Genomic DNA, 21,803 nt, shown 5'->3' on the forward strand with positions numbered 1-21,803 from the left:
CTACCAAGTTGTGTGGTATGGGGCCGAGACACTGGCCAGAAGAAAACACTTGGAATACGTTGCTTGTTTGGTCTGCATATGTGTGCCATAGGTGATGGGTAACGTAGTGCGAAGTAGAGTTAGTTGGTTTCGGTTAGGCTAAATCGCGGACATTTTACGGGCACTGAGCAACGACATGGTGAAAGCATTCGATTTAGACAGCGTCTCTCCTGAGGAGAAAGTATTGAAATGTCCCGAGGGTCAGTGAACAGGTAGGGGTGGGGCACGTGACTAGGCCAATGGCTGTAGGGTTTTGTGGGATGCCAGGCTCTCATTGGCTGATGAGTTGGCGTATCAAGGTTGAATGAGGAAGGGGAGTGAAGAATACAGTGCTGGATGAGAGGAGTGTCAGAGTTACGAACAAGAAGCGTGTTACAACAGTCTCAAAAGGATTAAATGCACACAGAAATGAATACGTGTGCAAAAAAGATCCACAAATACATTTTCAATGCACACAGTGCTCTAACCAGCCACCGTCAGCCGGACAACGCCGCTGGCTTAACACACTTGTCACATTAATCATAGAGTCGTAGTTGTGATTTAGGTTTATTGTGATTTAGGGAATGAAACAGGAAGTTAGAGGTCCGGAAATGACGCCGGGCGGAAATTATGTTTTTAGTGGACCAATCACAGCCAAGTGCTATCCGTGGGCTGTCCGCCATTTCGACGTGTAGTTAGAAAAATGTGTTAAGCCAGCGGCGTTGTCCGGCTGACGGTGGCTGGTTAGAGCACTTACAGCATGTGTTTACGGTCACATACGGTTATAACGAACTTTCATAACTGGGCTAGCGGGCTAGCCACCATGCTAACTGCGGTGGGAACAGCGCTAAAACCCGCTGACTTAATCCCAAGGCTCTCATGACACTGTTTCTCAAACACCGTCAGGTTAGAAGCAAACACTTGGTAGTAGCTAGTATCGGGTGTCCGTGCTGACTGTGTGTGGTAGCTAGCTGCCTCCGTGTAGCTTCAAGCTGTTGCAGCTGTTGAATTAGCAACGCAGTTTGGAAACAATACCGGGGAACCGCTGCGTTAAGACACGATAACACAAGCATTTTGACCCGCTGGGTGTCACTTTATTTCAGCAAAACTGTCGCGTCATCAACAGCCCTTTTCTGTTGTCATCGTTCTCTGTGTGTGAGGAGCCGGGGATCAGCGTCTACAGTGTCTATTGGCTGGCGCGCTAAAAACCTCCAGGCTGCCTGCGCGCGTTTTAATGACGTCGTGTAATGGCACTCACGTGATTGGCTGTACAGGAGTGAGACATCTGATTGGCTACAGACGATCCCCTCTTAGAAAAAACGCATTCGTGAAACAGAGACACGTCAGGGGAGTCTCAAAAGTCTCAAAAGTCTCACACACAAATGCAGCGAGGTTTACAAATTAAAAGCACTTTGTAAATGCAGGTCCAACAGTTTATATATGAATGTAACAAGCTCCAAATATGTATTTGATGAAGATTGCAAATACTTTTACATGCATATATTTGTGAATTTATTTTGTATTTGTGTGTGCATCGGAAATATGTTTATGAATCTTATATTTTACATGTGATTTTTTTTACTTATGTATGGAATGAAACATATTTGTGTGTGCATTGAAAATGTATTTGTGGATCTTTTTTGCGCACGTATTCATTTCTGTGTGCATTTAATCCTTTTGAGACTGTTCTGGCTCCATATCGCTGGACTTTAATAAAGTTACACATAAAGAGAGAAGTTTCCTGGTACGCGAGGACATTATTTGTCATTGAGTTGCGTTCAGTTCATCGTTCTCATAAAAGTGAACGTGTTCAATGAGCGCGTTCTTTTGCGTTCGTTCATGCACAACACTTTATGAGGAAGCAAGAATTGAGAGTGAATCTTATCCAAAACGTACCCTCACCCCGGGATGAAGCTGAAAAACAAGAAGCAGTGTTTTCACACCTAAATAACACTGTGCTGTGCGGTGAAAAGATGGTCAACCTAATATTATTCCGGAACAAGTTGATGTTCTGGGAAGTTGGACCTGGGGATATTGTCTCCAATGTCTCAGGCTCGAGATCCAGCCAAGTACAACCCAACTAGACTTGGTGGCTTTTATTTTGACAGGGACATCTTTTGGACAAATAGACACTAAAGCTTGATATATAGTTAAAAAGTTTTTTTTTTTTCTTATTATACAAAATTCAAAAAATATATATATATTTAGACTACATTATTCGTTGATACGGCTTCTTATACCCTCCCAATAAAACTTTACTAAATGGCTAATTAAATTCTTTGGCATTTCCCCTTTTAGCAGAAATACAGCTGAAGATGCCGAAGAGAGACTCCTGCCTTAACATCTCACTTGTGAGTTTAAACCTAACTTGTTTTTTTGTTGTTGTTCCTCTGTCACTCAAAATCATATTTTAGACTCTTTTTGTTCATGATAATAAATTCTGTATTATCCTGATACAGGGGTCAAGCCATTACACTTCTGATCTAGTCTGGTATTTAATACAACACTAATGAACTAAATATTTTTTCAATCAAGCCACCATGGCCGTCTCTGCCATCAAGAATTGGTGGAACACCTTCCAGTTGGACAAGCCGGACACCAACAACTCCAGCACAGAGGAAGATGAGGGGGAGTTGGCGGAGATGAGGCAGTGTAAGTGTGTTTTCACTAAGGTGGCATTTACTAACATATGCATATCTCACTGTTTCTGAAATGGGAGCGTAACAATGTTTACGTATATCAACCGTGTTTAGCCGTGATAATGAGTTCCTGTGTTGGAGAGGATCTCGTCCTTAATTCCACATCATTATTTATTAAACAAGAGCTCTTTTGTGAATGAGACAATTAGAGGAATCGGGTGCAGCATATTCTCTTTTAGTTGGGTTCGTGTGGGTGAGGTAGACCTGATGAAAAATGCATTCATCCAGAGTGGAAGAAAAAGAGCTTGAAAGAACAGGTAGTGAATGTTGTGGTTCATGTTCTCACCCAGTGTCCACAAACCTGAAAAAGACTCTGCGGACGCGGCAGCTGGAAATAGATTTCAATGGTGGCAGACCAGTTCTGAGTCTGAGGGCACCGCAGGACCTGGTGAGCTTTCCATCAATCTGCCGTCCCCGGTGGCCCATAGAGTGTGAGGTCATCAGCGACATTATCCATCACATAGGTAAGTTTGGATATTATTAAAACCTTTAAAATCACCAGGTATGAATGTTAATCATTGGTGTTTATCGGCCCAAGCAAAGGTAATGAGTCCAATTTGTGAGGAGACGCTTTTCTCTGAAAATATCGATTCTTCAGTTGTATAAAAAAACAGTTGATCTTAACGTGTAATGATAATGAGAGAGTGTATTTTGCAGAGTGGGATCCACCAGAGCCAGAGACTTTTTATCAGCCCACAGGACATGAGAGGACACCAATGCCTGTTGGAGAAGAGAGAGGGAAAGTGGTTTACTGTGTTGACCAAGGTAACATTTAACCCAAGGACATCTTACTCCATAAATGTATTTATTAGTGCACAAAAAAATAAAAATATAACTCAAGGTGTGGATTCTGAGATGTTCTATTAGTCCCACTACGGGGACTAATGGCTAACTAATGCCCTGGTACAGAACATATCAATGTCACCACCCTCACATGTAATTCCTGCTTTTCGATGAATATGCATCATCAATATTTTACCACTGCTCCAAGAAGCTGTCCTTACAATACAGACTTTCTTCTTCTCCCTCCTTTAAGCCACTAAACGTCCCTTTTTCACCTGCTCTCGTGTGGGAGGGAGCATGGGGCCCATCAAGTGCGCCACCCCCTGTGACATCGATCCGACAGACTTCACCCTGGAGTTTGAGTCCCGCTTTGAGAGTGGGAACCTCCAGAAAGCTGTGCAAGTGTGAGTCTCCACAAGAATAATCCATTTATCAGATGTAACTGCATCTCAGGCATTTAATTTTTTCCCATCACCTTTAAGTTAAGTGACTCTCCCTCTGTTTCCAGGGGGGACTACGACTATGAGCTCACCCTGTGCACAGACACGTACACCAAGAAGCACACGCAGTGGTTCTACTTCAGGGTCAGGAACATGGAGGCTGGAGTCACCTACCGCTTCACTATAGTCAACCTGATGAAAAGGAGCTGCCTGTACTCTGTGGGTATGAGACCACTCTTTTACTCTGAGAGGGCGGCCAAGGAGGAAGGTGTTGGATGGCAACGCACCGGCTCCAACATCAGATACTATCGCAACTGCAGTCAGGTCAGTGAACCGTCCGACTCCGGACTGTCTTTAGTCAGTACACTCTGATTTAGGAGCAGCAGCAGCGATCGTTCACATTTCCCGACTTTTTATTTATGCTCTGTAGTCGACTACGTGTTTTCAGTAAACCAGTGCAGAGACTTGTGTGTTTGTTAGAGGCTTATATTTTTCTGGGAGCCACTTGTCATCACATTTTGCATAAACTTGCGTTCATAAGTTAAAAGTGCAAGTTGATGTTTGTACTTGAGCTCCACAAACTGAGCCTTGACTCAGTAAGTCTGAGTCTGAGATCTGTAAGTTGCACAAACTTCTGTCGTCGGTCGTGTTGCCAGAATTACAGGAGCTCACCACAACAGGAGGACTTTACGACATAGAATTTACACTCATAGAAGCAGCAACTATCTTGAAAGCCAGTGTCTGTGTCTCTCTGTAGGATTCAAATGCAAACGACAGCGACACCATCACCCTGTACTCACTGACCTGGACTCTCCGGTTCCCTCATGCCTCAGACACCTGCTACCTGGCCCACTGCTACCCCTACACCTACTCACACCTGCAGAGCTACCTGCAGCGGGTCTCCTCCGACCCAGCCGTGGCGTCCTACTGTAAATTGCGGGTGCTGTGCCACAGCCTCGCTGGGAACGCCGTGTACGTGATGAACATCACATCCCAGGGGGATGGAAAGGGGAAGGGCGGGACCAAGAAGGCTGTGGTGGTGACGGCCCGAGTGCACCCAGGGGAAACCAACAGCTCCTGGATGATGGAGGGGTTGCTGAACTTTCTGCTCGGGGACTCGTCGGACGCTCAGCTGCTCAGGGACACTTTTGTTTTTAAGGTGAGGGACGTCAAACGTGTTGTGATACATCAGAATGATTTTGACAATTATTTCTCCTATACATTTTCTATGTCTGAATAGCAATTTAGAGATAGAACGTCGTCTGTGTTGCAATGCTATCACACACAGGTTTGTATGATGTGCTGCAGGTGGTGCCGATGCTGAACCCTGATGGTGTGGTGGTGGGGAATTACCGCTGCTCTCTGGCCGGCAGGGACCTCAACAGAAACTACAAGACATTGCTCAGGGACTCTTTTCCGTGTGTGTGGCACATCCGCAACATGGTGGAGAGGTAAAGACACAACGACAATAACAATATGGAATGCCAATATTCATATTAATTAATTAAATATACATTTTAAGCTCACATGCAATGAAACTATGAGAGAAAAGACCAAACCTAACCAATATGGTATAAAGTTAAGTCTCGCTGCACGTCTTCTTTCAATAAGCGCAGATTGTGCAACATTTTTTCCAGAGTTTGCAGGAGCTTCACAAACATGGAACATACTTGGAACATACTTTATTTGCCTGCTCTGTATTACCCTCCTACATTTTGTCAATTGTAACCCTAACCCTAACCTCAATCTACTCTGCACCATATCCTTCATTCTGCTCCTTGTTGTGCTGTATCTTCTCCAGGTTAATGGCAGAGACAGATGTAGCTCTTTACTGTGACTTTCATGGCCACAACCGCAAAAATAATGTCTTCATGTACGGCTGCAACAACCGAGATGGAGGTTCTCCAAAGCTTTACGAAAGAGTTTTTCCTCTAATGATGAGCAAGAACGCCAATAACAAGGTAGAGTCACTTTAAAGCCTTTAATATATTTAAACTGCGAATCAAACAAATAATTATTGGGAGTTATGGTACCATTTTACTAGTCCATGCTTTTTCTACAGTTACAACCCATCAAATCTCTTACAAAATATGACTCATGTTTCAGAGGCAGTGTCTTTTCGTTGGTATTCATTTGTGTGTTGTCAGCATTCAGCTACAAGCTCTAAACTGCACTGGCTTCCTCTCAGTTCTCCTTCAAGAGTTGTAAATTCAAGGTGCAGAAGAGCAAAGAGGGAACAGGACGAATCGCCATGTGGAGACTTGGCATCAGGAACAGCTACACGATGGAGGCCACGTTCGGAGGCTCCACTCTGGGTGAGCTCAGATCTCCTGAATGTGAGCGTTAATGTTCCGTGATGTGAGCTTGTACGCCTGATGTATGAGCAACTATCTGTTTTAATTGTCAGGGGACAGGGGGGGGACACATTTTACGACTCGGGACCTAAAGTCAATGGGCTTTTCCTTTTGCGACACCCTGCTGGACTTCTGTGACCCCGATCCAACGAAGGTGAGAGTCTTTTATTTGTATATGATGAAATTTAGACTCTTTCCATTGTTGAAGCACGGTAATATACCTGGATCCCGATTTTTAAAGCTTTGATTTTGCGACTTTAGTATTTAAATTTGACATTTTGTGTGTCTTTATATTTCACATTTACTATTTCAGACCACTTATTGTCTGACGGAGCTGGCAGCATTGTTGAGAAAGGACGCCCGAGAGAGGCTGGGCAAAGATTGTAACAACTCTGACTCTGACCAAGAAACCAGGTGATATAATCATTTATGTTACACCTGGTTGATTTGGAATATGTGTATAATGTGACCTTGTTCAGCTTGGACGTGAATATTTTAATTTTCCTTCTACAGCACCAGTGGATCAAACAGTTCAGATTCAGATGGACTCCCGGCTCATTTACTGAACCAGCAAACTGTCCATCTAGAGGTATGAAGAAATCTGTGTTTACACATTTGTGCCTATTTCCTAAAGTTCATATCACATCTGGATCCTCTTGATTCCGCAGTTTGCCACAAACTGTTCGCTTCCAAAGCTAAATCCTGTGAAGAAGAAGAAGAGGAAACTCTTTAAGAGTCGTAAAGAGAGGAACCAGCAGCGGCCGGAGAAGAACGATACACAGCCACAGGTCCTGAAAAGCAACATCAAGAGTACTGTGAGATTAAAAGCTCCATCGCCCCCCTGTCTGATTAACCTAGTCATATTTATTGATTGGTGAACAGAATTTGCAGGAGTCTGGTGAGACCACAGTTAAAGAGAGCGTCACAGAGAGGCCTGTCGGGCGACACCGGACTAAATGGCTGGTATGAAGCACAGACAGTGGAAGGTTTATGAGACAGAGCAACAAAGATGTGAGAGGTTTCTGATTATCTCTCTTTCTTTGTGAAGGTCAACAGTGTGATGAAAAAAGCTGCGATGCCTCCACCCGACACTGGAGAGGTCAGTTAGGTGACCCTGTGGCCGGGCTGCAAACCGATCAGCCGTGAACATACACAACTTAACAAATGCTTTAATTGATACAAGGTGAAACTTTAGGAAACTGAACTCAATGTAGTTTTTTCTGTGCTTCAGGACGCTGGTCTGGAAAACACGAGGGTTGCACACTCACCTCAGAGGGCAAAGGCATCACCTCACACTGGTAATTTTTATCTTTAGACGTTCAGCCTCTCTAAAAGGTTCTCCTTGATCTTTTGATCAATACACAGTCAGCCAGTGGATTTACACCGGCTGTTTCAATGTAGTTTTAGTCCTGTCCACAGAAACTTCAGCCCTGCACTGAAACCGTTATAAAGAAAGCAGGGTTGAGATACCGTTGCGTCCTTTGAAATGGTATTGTGCAGCACATATAGTTTGTTTTGTTTCCCCCAGGTGACCTGGCGATAGATACCAGAAAGTGGGGATGTTCCTCTCAGCTGCTGCACCTCAGTGCTCTCATACCTTCAGCTAAACTCCTGCATCCCAACCGGAGACAGCCTCACTACCCCCGACAATCCCTAGTGTCCTACAAACTCTACGGAGGTTTGTCTACACGTGCACCTCAGCTCCGGATGAAAACTAAGTTTCTCCATCAGTTGATACATGTCTGCTGCTGATTTGAAATCTCCTTGATTGAAACCTATCTCCACTTTTCAGGGCTGCTGCCTCCCCTAAAAATAGCAAACAGGTAAACCTCAAAGTGCAGAATCGTATCAGACAGACAAGCGATAACTCCTTGCTGAGCAGTGATCATATGTGTGTTTCAGTTCTCCCTCGCCAACGTGCGTCAATATGGTTCCAGATATGGTTCAAACAAAGCGCCTGCTGTCAAGTTTCACCAGGGACAACAGACGGTTTCTTTTCGGAGCCAGAGGTTCTTTACGTGTTTCAGCAGGTTACTCTGTGCTGGAGGACGCCTTCACCTCCGCCACAGATGAGACGACCATCAAATGGCCGAACGAGGAGCAGGAAGACGACCCCACAGAAGGTTGTTCTTTGATATGAATATTATACTGATGCAGTTTGTACAGATTGTTGTTTGTTAGGATACCGTTACATCAATGTATCACAATCTTCCCTCTGACCTCTTCTCTACCTGTCGTTCATGCAGTGGGGTTGTCCCTGTGGGGATGTAAACCACTGGAGGAGCAGAAGCAGAGAGATATGAGGTCTGACGTCCCGCTGAGAGAAACTGAACCACACAGCAGTTTGTCTGGGTTGAGAGCCACAAACCTGAGAGGGAGAAGGTAAATTTGTTTTTATCCTCTCAAGTACTCCCTCTTCTCTTCTTCTGCTTTCTTGTCTCTAAAATATTCAGGTTAAACATTTCATTTTAAAGTTTGTGACTTACATGCTAGATGATGTTAGACACTGTCTTTTCTCAGGAATGTTATAAATAATATATTTGTTATATCTATTTCACTTCTGTCCTTCCTGGGAGAGGGAGGGACTTTCACTCACTAGGGACTTTCTCTGAGGTTTCTGTTTTTTCCCTGTTAAATGTTAAATAAAACTATTTTAAAAGACTTCATGTGCTTCCTATCCCTTTTTTCCCAATTTCCTCAGACTGTGTAAAGATACTCAGGAGAACAAAAGGCAGTTGGATGTTTCTTGCCTTGTGTCAAAGCCTCCAAACGTTATGAAGGTGAAACATCAACAGAGAGACACGCTCAGTCGGCTTCAGGCTCAGGGCAGCGCTGAAAGAAGAAGCATGGCGCCACAAGCGGAGATGGTCGCCATCAGAAAACCATCACAGTCCGCCCCACTGTAGGATGCTCCATCCATAAATCTGAGAAGTACAGATTTGACTGTTTTATTAACTCCACAAAAGATGTTGTTTTAATCTGCCTTTGTTTGTTTGTTTTTATTTACAGGATTACGCCAAAACGACAGGAAAGCCATTTCCACAAAACCCTTTGGAAGGGTGTCTAGCTCAGGGAAGAAGTCTTTACATTTAGGTCCAGATCAGGGAGCTGTTCCAGGAGTGTTCTTTTTCACTTTGTTCAAAATTGTGAGAACAACATTCTGTCCCCTCGACTCAAACTAATCACATTTGGATAGGAGAGAAGAGACACCCCGAAGTAACACCTACTATCCAACATCAATCTTTGCTTGATATTTAATTATACCTGCACTGCTAATAAATGATGTACAGGCAACATGTTATATGGATTTTATTTATTGACAACCTACAAAAAATAACAACAAGGCAATCCCATGAAATATAATGTGAGTTAAATATAAAAATAAATATGGTACAAAAGTTTTTCTTTTTAGCAAACAGCTGTGCTCAGCAAGTGTCCCATGTAAAATGTCATAAGTCGCTGTCATGTCCAGGTGTGTCCAGATGTGGTGGAGACATCTGAGCTTCAGAAATCAGTCAAACTGCCGGAGGTGAAATTGGCTTTCTGTGTGTTTCACCATGTCCCGCAGCGCCACGAAACCAGAGAGGGCCTGGATCATTCAGGAAAAGACACATGAAGATCGAATAACAGCCTGTTTATACATTGCTTAAAAAGGAAATGGTACAAGTAAAAAAGGTAATCATACCTGTGAGAGAACAAATATAGCGAGAACTATGTGAACTCCTCTCTCCAGGGGCTGTATGAGAATGGCTTCATTAAATAGCTGAAACAGGATGAGAGGAGACTGCAGCAGGATGCTCAGCAGCCAAAATCCAGCCAACTCTGGGACCTTCCACAAACACAAGCACGACATCAGTTACACTCCCTGTTCACGTCAACTGCAGAATCTCATTTATATTTGCTTGATGCACCAACCTTCTCTTGCAGGTTCCCGACATAACCCAGATAAAGTCTGATCGCCTCGATCAGAGTCATCAGGATGAGAAGGGTCACGAGGATGAACTTGTAGTAGTCTGGCAAGGCAGGATACTGGAAGGGAGGCCAATCACAGCAGTGCAGTTTTAATTAACTGAGAAGTAAAAAATGAACCCCTGTGTAGTAGGAGTCAGGTGTTGTCTGTGTTATTGTTGGCGTCAGTGGCTGAAGCATAAAGTTTGTCACCTGTTCACTGTTTAGTTGTGAATGAATGGAGACGAGGTGTCGGGGGAAGCCTTATTTTTTGCTGTTAAGATTTAAATTTAATGAAATACTTGGATTTATTGGATAATGCGAGCCACCAGTTTTACCGACTAGTTTCAGGACTCAACAAATATTGTATATTTCCATTTGTGAGTTATCAACCAGAGCAGGTTAGTCTCCGCTACTTTGGTCGACAAACACTTGTTGCAGACAGTCGCCTGGAACCTGCTTCAGCCAATGCGCTATTTAGATTTCAATATTAAGGATTAAAATTAAGTTTCTGGTGACACACAGCAAAGTTTAACTGTTCAACTTCAAATATATTACAATAAAGGCATGTCATAAACAAAACGATACATAAAAAAAAAACACAAAAACAAACAAGAAAAACAATGTAAAGAAAAGGATAAACACACAATTGGTCAATATGGAACTAATGTGCATATTTACTCCTTAAGAAATTGTGATTTTTCCACTTTGCATTTGCTTTACACATGCTTTTTGTATGGTGTTGTATCAAATATGCAGGAAAAATAGGAGTTGTTCTTATAAAGCAACATTTGTGTAAGAAATACTTTATTAACTTCATTATTCCCCAAATCTGCTTTGTTGTCCACCTTATGAATTAAGTGATCTGACTTATATTTGTTTTCACATCAGTATTTACTTCCTGTGTCCAAACAGGATCAGAACCATGGTGTTCATTCTATCGCAGTGTTGTAATTATTGATCATTGATTTATTAAATATTCACATTCTTTCACATCACTTTCCCTGTTTCTCTGCCTCACCTTGAGCTGCAGCATCACAATTTCACTGATCCACCACCAGGGGAAGAACCACATGTTAAAGTACAGAGACATCTGGAGCTGGAGACTGGACAGAACCTGCTTGTCTGGAGGAGAAATCATAGAACCATCAGTGAACAGATCAGCTTCAGTGGCTGTAAACAAAAACTACTCCTCTCGCCAGCTAGCTACGTTAGCATGTTAGCAGCAGCAGCGGGTTTTCGAGTTCTGGGACTCACCGGGAAGCGAGAACCCGTCGTTCCGCTTCGAGAGCGTCTCAGTTCGGCTCCGGTCGAATAAAACGTTCCGGGAGAAATCCTCCAAATGTCTTCGGATCGTCTCCGGCAGCTCCATCGCTCTCTGCGCAACACGAACATCTGCGGAGGAAGTGAAAAGCGCTTCCGCTGCCCGGACGCTGTCCTCCGCTCCCTGGCAACCGAAGACCGGAAGTAGAATTCAACTGCAGCTGTTTACGGTGCGACGAGAGACATGTGACTTAAAGGTGGTACTTCCTGATCCTGTTAAATATCAAGTAGAGGTGTAAACTGATGTTATATAAGATATCCAGAGGATTTTGTAATAATTATATTAAATATGAGCAATTAATGAAAAAGTAGTCAACTTTGCCTTTGATTGACTTTGACGTTCTGACAGTGGGAGTCACCATGAACAAGAGTGAGGTGAAATATATGGGTCACCTCTCAAGGATGTCTTTTTAAATTATATTTAATATTAGCAAGATATGTGCTACAATCAAGGTGGCCAACTTTGCCTTTCATTTTTTCCCAAAAAATTCTACAGTAAAGTCACTTAAAACTTGGCATATGGACAGTGGGAGTCACCATGAACAAGAGACAGTTAAAATATCTGTCTCATTATTAGGGCCCGAGCACCGAACCGATGCGAGGCCCCATTTATTTTTGAATGTTTATTATTAGGGCCCGAGCACCGAACCGATGGGAGGCCCTATTGAAATTGTAGGCATTATTCTTATTATTAGGGCCCGAACACCGAACACCGAACCAGTGGGCGCACCTATTGAAATTGTAAGGATTATTCTAAGCGTAATGAATGGGCTTGTTGAGGGATTCAACATATTCAAAAATCTTTTTGCAGTAAATTAGAAAGTGGTGAAACTGTACGTATCCTGGAGTTTATGGAAATGGGCATGGCAAAATGGCTCAACATCGCCACCTGGAACGCCTGGGACACAGGTGTATCGTGACTTATCATAGAAGAAAGCCTCATGGACCATTATAAAAAACGCAAAAGGAAGCACGCCATTTTGGATTTAGTGGCCATTCTGGCCATATCCCACATTTTTACTTTGATGCACTTGTCGCAGAGCTTTCATCAGATCAACTTAAAACTTAACTGTGTGGTTGACTCACACTCTTAAAATTTACTCGTCTCACAGTTTAAGTTTATACAGGAAGAAGACAACACTACACTACTTACGATTGTATCTAGAACAGATAGGACCCACCCAAAACAAAATCAATCAATGTAATTGAGACCATCGAACTGAGCAGAGTTTGGAGCACCACCCTGACGACCACAGCACAGCGCCTGACCGGAGTCTGGTCTCACCAATCCTCGTTTTAAATCTGTTTGATAAGGATGATACCACATACAGACATGGTCATGTTTAATTAAGAGAGAATATATGTAAATATTTGACATCAGGATTGTCATAGAAACAAAACATTAGCATATCACATTAAATTTGATAGAAGAAAAACCAACAATTTCTTTCTTATTTGTGTGGATGTTTTCCGAAGCAAGATAATGATGTTATGTCAAACAAAATCCTTTTGTCTGTTTCTTAATATGTGCTCCTAGAAGTTACACAAACTATCAGACTGTATTTCCTTATTTATTATGTTTCAAGACACTTTCTCATAATGTAGCTCTACTCCTGTATTTTCTGTACTTCATAACTGCTTGTTGTGATCCCCCCAAATCATATCTTTCTCTAAGCTTTTTACTGTTTAATCCATTTTTTAGTAATAAAAATGTGTTCGAGTTGTGCAGGTGTCGTTTTATGTGAATTCTCCCACTCAGAAATGAACATTTCCTGATAGTTCTGACATCACGTGAACGCACCAAAATGAATTCCGTTGGTAAATGTCCCTTTTTTCGCTTTTTAATTCTTTTTAAAGGTGACACCAAATCAAACTAATGAGCTTCAAAGAGCGACGCATTTATAAAACACGTCCTGTAATCAGCCCTGTCAGGTTCATTATTGAACTCCAGCACAATCAAACCATAACCACTCCCACTTCACAGACAGTTTCACTTTCAGAGAAAACGAAAGTTAGCCGGAGCAGCCAACGATGGCAGAAAGCTGCGGGTCAGACATTTTCCGGTGCTCCATCTGTTTGGATGAACTGAACCACCCGGTGACCCTTCACTGCGGACACAGCTACTGTCAGGAGTGTGTGAACGCCTTCTGGGACCAGGGCAACCAGAAGGGAATTTACACATGTCCCCAGTGTGTCCACTCCTTCAACCCAAGACCCGTCCTGGGCAAGAACATAGTGCTGGCGGATGCGATGGGGAAAATGTCAAAAGAAGAAGCCAAAGCTGCTGCTGCTGCTGCTGAGGGGGACGAGGTTGTCCCCGGGGACGTGGCGTGTGATGTCTGCACCGGGAGGAGGTTGAAGGCCGTGAAGTCCTGCCTGGTGTGTCTGGCCTCGTACTGCTCCACTCACCTGCAGCCCCACTACCAGTCTAAAGCCTTCAAGAGGCACAAGCTGGTGGAGGTGTCCGCCTCCTTGCAAGACAAGATCTGCCCCAAGCACGACAAGCTGCTGGAGGTCTTCTGCCGCAGCGACGGCCACTGCATCTGTCTGCTGTGTGTGATGGACGAGCACAGAAGTCATGACACCGTCTCGGCTGCAGCGGAGAGGGAAGACAGACAGGTTAGGCTGTTTAATGTCGGCCAGCCCTTTTACGTTAAAAAACGATTAGATACATTTTTACACTAAATATCAACAGTTCATGTGCAATTCATTCCCTGTACATATTCTCCCACTTTCCTGTCTTTACAGTGTATTGATTAGTTTAATTACATTCATCTTTTACTATATTACTTAATTTAGTTATAGTTCTTACACATAACAAGTATTGCATGTTACTTAATTGATGCCTATTTTGACTCTTAATGTAATACTGCAAATCCCCCCAAATTGTGACTGATGAAGTTTGGTATTACATTAGTTTTTTTTTGTGTGATAAAAAACATACATTCTTAGTGGGGTTTTTAATCTATTCCATTCTAATAAAGTGTAAATCTATGTTACCGTTCAACAACGAACAAATGTGTTAACAATATGGTTTTATTCTCAGAAACAATTTGGAAAGAAGAAACATAGGTATCAGCGGGGAATTCACGAGAAAGAGAAGAAGCTGCAGCAACTGAGACAGAAGATTGATTCCCTCAAGGTGAATGTTACCGGTTATTTTTTTCCTGAAACCATTTCCTTTACAGGAACTGAGATTATTCCTAATGTCTTTGCAACATATCAGAGCTCTGGAGATGCAGCGGTGCAGGAGGCAGACAGGGTCTACACTGAAATTGTCCGGACGGCGGATATGAAGCTTCGCGCTGTGAAGCAGGGGATCAGAGTCGAGGAGAAGGCTGGGGTTAGCCGAGCCGGGGCGCTGGTGGATCGGCTGGAGAGGGAGATCTCTGAGCTGAGGAAGGGAGAGGACGCACTGAAGCAGCTGTCGCTCACTGAGGATCACATTCATTTCCTGCAGGTACAGCGACACAAAGCAGGTGGGATCATCTATTTGGTGTTCAGGACTGCAGCTTATAATGTGTGTGTGTCTTTTTTTACGTGTGTAGAGCTCCCAGCCCGTTTTCAACTGTCCAGAACCTGATGAGTCTCCAGATTTCAACATCAACCTGGACACATCTTTTGACTTTATGACAAAGGCCATCTGTACTTTGAAAGATCAAATGGAAAACATCACACAGGGAATTGCAGAAATAACTGAGACAAGTAAGAAAATAAGTTTATTTTTTGGAAGCATATGAGATTGTGTAAATATTCTCTTTTTCTAAAGATGCTGAGATTATGTGTGTTTGTTTTAGTTCAAGCTGATCCGATGAAAAGAGAAGAGTTCCTCCTGTGTGAGTTGATCACTGTATCCTGGCAAAAACACATTTGGGTTAAGCCCGTCCCTTCACACGGAATAATAATTTCTAACATTCTACATTTCAGATCTCTGCAGCCTCAGTTTGGATCCCAACACAGCATTTGAAAACCTAATGCTTTCTGATGGAAACCGCAAGGTAACCTGGATTAAAAGGGCTCAGCACCGCCCCGACCATCCGGAGAGATTCACCGAATACGATCAAGTGTTGTGCACTGAAGGTTTATCCGGCGTGTGCTACTGGGAGGTCGAGTGGAAGGGGCCCAGGGTTGAGGTCGCTATGTGCTACAAAGGGCCAGAGCTGCAAGAGAATTGCTTTGGATACACAGACCAGTCCTGGAGCGTTTCCCTCTCAACATCTAGTTGCACCTTCTGGCACAATGAAGTCAAAACTAAGATATCTGTGCCCTGCTCCGTTACTGTAGGAGTGTATCTGAACCACGAGGCCGGGAGCCTGTCCTTCTACAGCGTCTCTGATTCTGGTCAAATGATGCTCCTTCACAGAGTTCAGACCACATTCTCCAAGCCTCTGTACCCCGGGTTCATGGTCTCCAGAGGTTCGTCTGTTAAAATACGTGCACCAAAGTAAAGGGTTGCTTCAGGGAACTATCTTTGAACAAAATTTCGTTTAGCTTTGTGCAGTTTTTTTTTGTCAGAATTCACTGTTGAACCTTTTCATTTGCACATTATTCCTACTTTAAATGTTTCCTCACTTCAAGAGTGAGCATTACTCTTGAACTTGCTGGACCTGAGTTGATCGTTTTTCTTTTACATGCAAGGAAAAGAGGATAGAAACATAACACGTTTATTTTCAAGTTCTTTTGTTAATCATACACATTTCTCTTCAAGTGTAACCCCTTCATTTAAAATGTAAAACAAATTTAAATAGAGGTCAAACATTACATGGGAACATGTTTACTAATAAAAATAAAATGTGAAAAAGTTCAGTGTTGTTTCTGGACCTCTCCTGCCGCGCGGTCGACGGCTAATATGCCTGATGTGTGGTGGACGAACTCCAAGGTCACGACCCGGTGGAAGCTGCAGCAGAGATGTGGGACATGCAGGTAACTCGGTTTAACCTTATGGTTTAAAATAATCGGAAAGCAACAAAAAAGTACATTTCACATATTTAATTCCCTCAGTTCAAGCTACATTATCCAAAGTGACACATTTAGACATACAGTAGTAACAGCGCCAGCGCCGCTTAGAGTTGAGGTCGTAACGGAGACGGTCATAGAACCGAGTCGATGGAGTTGTTCGTGTAGGAGCGATCCACGGTGTCGTAGAAACTCAGGCAGGCCTTGTAACGCAGCAGCTTCTCGGTCAGAGGGCTGATGGTCAGTGCTTTGCCCTGCACACTCAGGTCTATGTACCTGGGCAGGACAACAGGAAGAAGCACAACTTTTAAATGATAGTCTTATATTCAACTATGTACTAGCTGTTGAAAAGCACCTGAAATGAGCTGAACTGGACCTGAACCAGGGTAACTCACAGAAATCAACACACGGCAGTGTTTATCATGTATAATTAATAAAATACTTTAGACAAAATTGTTGGAAATAATACTGTACCTGTAAGATACTCTCCAAAAGACAAGGGTATTAATAGCCATCAGTGAGGCCAGGAGGAAAAAGTACCTCTCCAGATTCCCATCATGTAGTATGTTTGGGTAGAAGTTACCTGTTGTCGAATATAATCGCGACCATATCAGCATCAGCTTTCTTATCAAATCACTGTGCCACTGTAATTGTAACAAAACATTTCACTTTTTTTTTTACCTCCAGAGAGAAGGTACGCCAGCTGGACGATAAAAGCTCCAAGAAAACAGCCCCCTCCGTAGGACAGAGTAAGGAAGTGCAGGGAGATGCCTCTGATGTGGCTCGGGGTCAGCTGGAAAGATATGAGGGAACCTGCCAGGGAGGAAGTGACAGCAGAAGCTTCTATTTGTGACATGTCAGCACCACCCCTGCACCCTCCTATCATGTGTAAATCTTAGTAATCTGATGAATTCACAAAAGCTTCCAATCCAGCGTGAACTCTAGTCTTTCACTCACATGCAGGGGTGACGAGAGCCTCGGCCAGACCCAGCAGGATGTACTGGGGAGCCAGCTGGAAATAGGGCATGGACGACACCTGCAGGACCTTCCCGGACAGCGTCTGCTCCACCAGCGGATGAGTCTTCCTCTGCAGCTCCGTCAAACCTGCCACCAGGACTGACAGAGTGGCACATGCATGGCCCAGAGCTGGAGGGGGGAGGATGGACAGGGTGGGATGATAAGAGAGGGGGCTGAGGAATGGAGGGGGAGGTGGGGTGGGGGGTTGTGATTACAGGAGAGAAGATTGAGGATGACACAGAGATAGAAGAGCGAGAAAGTCATTACCAAATTTCCTCTTCTGAGGATCCTCTAGAGATGTTCTTGAATGACACGTTCACAAGGCAAAGAGGGGAGCTGTGAGGTTCCAGCGATATTAGCCCTTGACATTTAACCACCCAAATCTAATCAGTTAATCTATGAGTCCAACTGGACCTTTTTACTGAATCTGATTAAATTCCCTAAAGCTGTTCTTGAGTGGCCATGCTCGGATGGACGGACAACCCAAACATGTACTGCATCTGCCTTCGGCTGTCGCTGCCAGGGAGGCATAAAAAACTGAGTCAATGAAAGAAAATAGACAGTGAAATCCAATAGTGGAGGAGAATATATTCAGATATACTCACTGATGACTTTCGCAGGGGCCATAGGAGCTTTGTCCATGGAGAGGTAGCAGGTAGTGACGCACTCGATCAGCGGGGCTAAGAGCAGCAGAGGCAGGATGCTGATCACATTCATGGCTCCGATAGGCAACAGCAGGTTGTTCAGGTGAAGGTTGGAGTTCATCGTCTGAATGTAGTAACCTGAGGGAATCTGTGGGGAACATGTTCTTTAACATTATGGAAATGATCCCGATGATTAACTAAAGGAATCCTTGGTTTGACCTGCCTGTGTGATGCAGGCTCTGTACAGCAGCTGGAGGCCATACAGAGGGAAGAGCTTTGCCAGGACTTTAACGTTCTCCACGTGCGTCTCACTGTAGCGACCACCGTTGTTCTCCTTGGCCCGGTCCAACCAAGACACCACATCTCCACTCAGGTGCCGATAGTGGAGGCAGCACATCTTGAGAGAGTTCAGAAAAACGCCCAGTGTGGTCAGTAAGGATCCACCTGGGACACAAACATGGAGGAAAAGTGTGAGGTTGTACACGTCATAGACAAAAGTAACAGTACTGTGAGCCAGAACGACTTTTTTCTATGTACGTTACCTTTCTTGGGTTTGTAGGTGAGTTTGTTGCGCATCATGTGTATGGCGATGAGCGCCAGCAGCACTGAGGTGAAGGGGATGAGGAAGCCCAGATTTTTGGCCACAGACTGCTGGATGTACGCAATACCCAGAAACACAACAGTGGAATTCAGGTTCACCAACCAGTAGAACCTAAACACAAGGACATCAATTCTAAATGAAAGTCCTTCATTTGTTTAAACATTAAGTTTTACTTGGGCACATAGCAAAAATTTGCTTTGTTGAATCCCCCAAGAATGTTGCCATTGTTTGATTGGTTTGACAATAAAGGAATTCTGATTTCTGTTTGCATCATTTTCTTTTTATTTGATAAATCTATTGCATCGTTTTAATTTAACTTTATCTAATACCAGGATCAGACTCTTAAAGGAGGTTTGTGTTGTGTCTATAGTGTATAACAGCTGTATTTGTCTGTTGTATTGTTTTTATTGTTGTTACAATGTTTCATACATGCTCGTCAGGAGGATTTATAGAATAAATAATATAAATATACATACCAGTTATGGAAAACCAGTTATACAATTGCTAGTCTACTGAGCATGGTCACTTTCCCCAGAGGATGAACCCCTCTATTTTCTACTCCGTGTCATAAACTCTTCGAAAGCATTACCATAGGGGGTTGGTGCTATACAGGGACATTTTAACGTCTTACAAAATGTTTCAGAATGCAACAGAAGCACTGATCTGTACAGAACTACATGAAGATGATTTCTCAAATGATCCTTAAACTGATCACAGTAATAACAGCAGTGCATTGTGGAGGATTTGCTTGACGAGTAAATGACGGCTCTCAGATAGCGACACCCACCAGTTGAAGAAGGAGAGGAGCTGGTGCTGGTTGTAGCTCTGCAGGCTGTAGGCACCCATGGGGCAGAGGATGGCCCGGATGCCGCCGATGCCCAGAGCAGCAGCCAGGAGGCCCGTGTAGAACAAGATCTGCTGCTCCCGGGGCTCCAGCTGGTGGGTCATGTGATGAGTGTCGATGTAGAAATCCTCGAAGGGAAATGCCACCACGGGCAGCATGGCTGTACCTAGAATTTCACAAAGACATGTGAAGTCCTCGTCATCCGCTCCATTTCAAATAGGAGTCCACAGGAGTGGAGCCATGACCAAGCACCTTTACAGAATTAGACTCTTGAAATAAACCCACACTAACAATCTGGTAGATTTATGCACATCAATAATATAGTTCAATAAGAATGAAGGGTGGGATGGTGGTGCAGTGGTTAGCTCTGTTGTTTCAAAGAGAGATAGGTTTGAATCCTGGTTTGGCCAGCAGGCCCTGTGTGGAGTTGGCATGTTCTGCCTGTATTTACAGTAATTTTTTTGCATGTACCGTAGTTTCCTCGCACAGTCCAAAGACATTCAGATTTAGGTTAGGTTAATTGGAGAATCTAAATCGACGTGTGAATGGCTGTTTGTCTCTGTATGTCGACCTCCGAGAAACTGTCCAGGTTGTACCCTGCCTGATGATGGATGGATGGATGAATGGATGAACAGAGGTATAAGAGGAACAATTAAAACTTTTTTCCAGGCTTTGAAAAATATCTAGATATTGTATCATGAAGGAAAAGTGAGAAAAGACTCATCACAGCTGATCTTTGTATCATCAAGCCAAACCCTTATCTTACATTATTACAGAAATACACTTTCCAATTTCTCACATCAGACAAAACTTATCAAACTGAAATCATTGTGTCTCACCGAAGACGTGAAGAACAGCACACACGTAGAGCACTTTGGTCCTTCCTAAGAAGGTTTCAGCAAACCACCCCACCAGAACAGGGGTCAGGGTGCTGGCTCCTATGAAGCACAGGTTGACCGTCGCAGCTGAGTAGTTGTCATAGCCAAGCTTCACAGTGCAGAAGAGAATCATGTTGCACACAATCCCAAAGAATGCAAATCGTTCACACAGCTCCACAAGCAGCACGCAAATGATGACTTGGAGCTTCTTGCGGGACTTCCTCGGCCGCCCCGGGTCTGGACGAGGCGTCCGGGAGGCTCGTCGCCGTTGGCTCCGGCCCTCTGGCAGTCTCTGAGGGTCCCCAGCCACCATGGCACCTGGCATGCGGGCTGGCTGCCGGGCTGCTGGGTTGAATGGAAACTCTTGCCCGTTCGAGGATGGCACCAGTTGCGGATTGCGCTTGAATCCGTCGCGCTGGTGCGACTGTGGAGCTGGACCTGAGACACGCAGGATGAGACACACCTTCTTGCATTCTGCACGTGCTGGTGACTGATTTTCCCTCCTGTGTCATGATCCTACTCAGAACTGTGGACGTCTTACGAGAATGTGACATATATCTGGAGATCGCACCCGTCAGGAGTAATGAACGGATTCTATTTAGAGAGCATCCCAGAAATATTTCTATAATTACCAGTAAGACATAAACATGATGTTTGTTGTTTTTACTCCCTCAATCGTTTGAGAATTATTGGAAACTGTTGGCTCTTGATTTTAAAATCTAATTATGTCATTGAAATTCTGCTAAATGCTGTTTGCAATAAATATAGTCATAGAAGAAATGACAACTCTAGAAAGCATGCTGTTGCGTAAGCTGTAGACTTTAGCATTAAATAACATAAAACACAACATAAGATAAATAATTTAGTGCTTCAGGTTATAACAAACACTTACAAAATGTCACATATCCCTGTGGAAGCAGCCTGCTGATAATTAGACAGACGATGTTAAGTGAGAGTCATCGGCAGTTTAAATTCAACTGGGCCCGTACGTTTAGAAAACAACAGCCTGTATATAGAGGAGACAGTTAGCTGACTTCCAAAATCACAGTTCAGGCCACGTCCGCCATGAAGGGAGGTTAATGACAGCTGATTCAGCAGTTTACAAGCTGCTTTGAATGGAGGGATCAACAGTTTTTTATACACCAGGCTTTTGCCATTGCGAATCGAGGTTCTGCAATTGCTTAAAACATATTTTTTTTAAGGAAATCCTTAACTGGTTACAACAGATGTTGTTTCTTTTGTAATACATCATTTCATGTTATATTTCTTATTATCCCTCTGTTATATTCTTTTTTGTT

At 43.6% G+C, this 21,803-nt stretch overlaps 4 protein-coding genes across 5 annotated transcripts; 2 read left to right on the top strand and 2 right to left on the bottom strand.

Moving 5' to 3' along the window:
- Positions 1–2,558: 2,558 nt before the first annotated feature.
- Positions 2,559–9,577, top strand: agbl2 (AGBL carboxypeptidase 2). Its single transcript, XM_053426400.1, has 22 exons — positions 2,559–2,670; positions 3,008–3,181; positions 3,375–3,482; positions 3,754–3,904; positions 4,009–4,264; positions 4,698–5,099; positions 5,249–5,391; positions 5,742–5,901; positions 6,129–6,255; positions 6,348–6,448; positions 6,608–6,708; positions 6,808–6,883; positions 6,963–7,082; positions 7,177–7,257; positions 7,343–7,393; positions 7,526–7,592; positions 7,823–7,972; positions 8,087–8,117; positions 8,197–8,417; positions 8,541–8,676; positions 8,996–9,196; positions 9,304–9,577. The coding sequence occupies exons 1-22, from the start codon at positions 2,559–2,561 to the stop codon at positions 9,359–9,361; spliced, it is 3,027 nt and encodes a 1,008-aa protein (XP_053282375.1). The 3' UTR covers positions 9,362–9,577.
- Positions 9,578–9,586: 9 nt separating this feature from the next.
- On the bottom strand, positions 9,587–11,723 carry tmem17 (transmembrane protein 17). Its single transcript, XM_053427066.1, has 5 exons — positions 11,500–11,723; positions 11,264–11,367; positions 10,210–10,323; positions 9,980–10,123; positions 9,587–9,883 (listed from the first exon to the last, which is right to left on the bottom strand). Exons 1-5 carry the CDS (start codon positions 11,612–11,614, stop codon positions 9,806–9,808), a joined length of 555 nt encoding a protein of 184 aa, XP_053283041.1. The 5' UTR covers positions 11,615–11,723; the 3' UTR covers positions 9,587–9,805.
- A 1,828-nt stretch (positions 11,724–13,551) lies between these two features.
- On the top strand, positions 13,552–16,132 carry LOC128444920 (E3 ubiquitin/ISG15 ligase TRIM25). 2 transcript variants are annotated; one of them, XM_053427621.1, is made up of 6 exons: positions 13,552–14,184; positions 14,612–14,707; positions 14,792–15,025; positions 15,114–15,270; positions 15,363–15,401; positions 15,493–16,132. In XM_053427621.1, the coding sequence occupies exons 1-6, from the start codon at positions 13,597–13,599 to the stop codon at positions 16,011–16,013; spliced, it is 1,635 nt and encodes a 544-aa protein (XP_053283596.1). In that variant the 5' UTR covers positions 13,552–13,596; the 3' UTR covers positions 16,014–16,132. The 2 variants fall into 2 exon arrangements, with proteins under 2 accessions (XP_053283596.1, XP_053283595.1); XM_053427620.1 differs by having other exon boundaries at positions 14,612–15,025.
- Positions 16,133–16,655: 523 nt separating this feature from the next.
- Positions 16,656–20,728, bottom strand: slc15a5 (solute carrier family 15 member 5). The gene is made up of 9 exons (XM_053427622.1): positions 20,467–20,728; positions 19,571–19,793; positions 18,725–18,894; positions 18,406–18,626; positions 18,144–18,330; positions 17,479–17,667; positions 17,203–17,334; positions 16,996–17,104; positions 16,656–16,797 (listed from the first exon to the last, which is right to left on the bottom strand). The coding sequence occupies exons 1-9, from the start codon at positions 20,636–20,638 to the stop codon at positions 16,656–16,658; spliced, it is 1,545 nt and encodes a 514-aa protein (XP_053283597.1). The 5' UTR covers positions 20,639–20,728.
- Between the last annotated feature and the right edge of the window lie 1,075 nt (positions 20,729–21,803).

Source organism: Pleuronectes platessa, chromosome 7, assembly GCF_947347685.1.
Source record: "Pleuronectes platessa chromosome 7, fPlePla1.1, whole genome shotgun sequence".
In the NCBI taxonomy this organism is placed as follows: Eukaryota; Metazoa; Chordata; class Actinopteri; order Pleuronectiformes; family Pleuronectidae; genus Pleuronectes; species Pleuronectes platessa.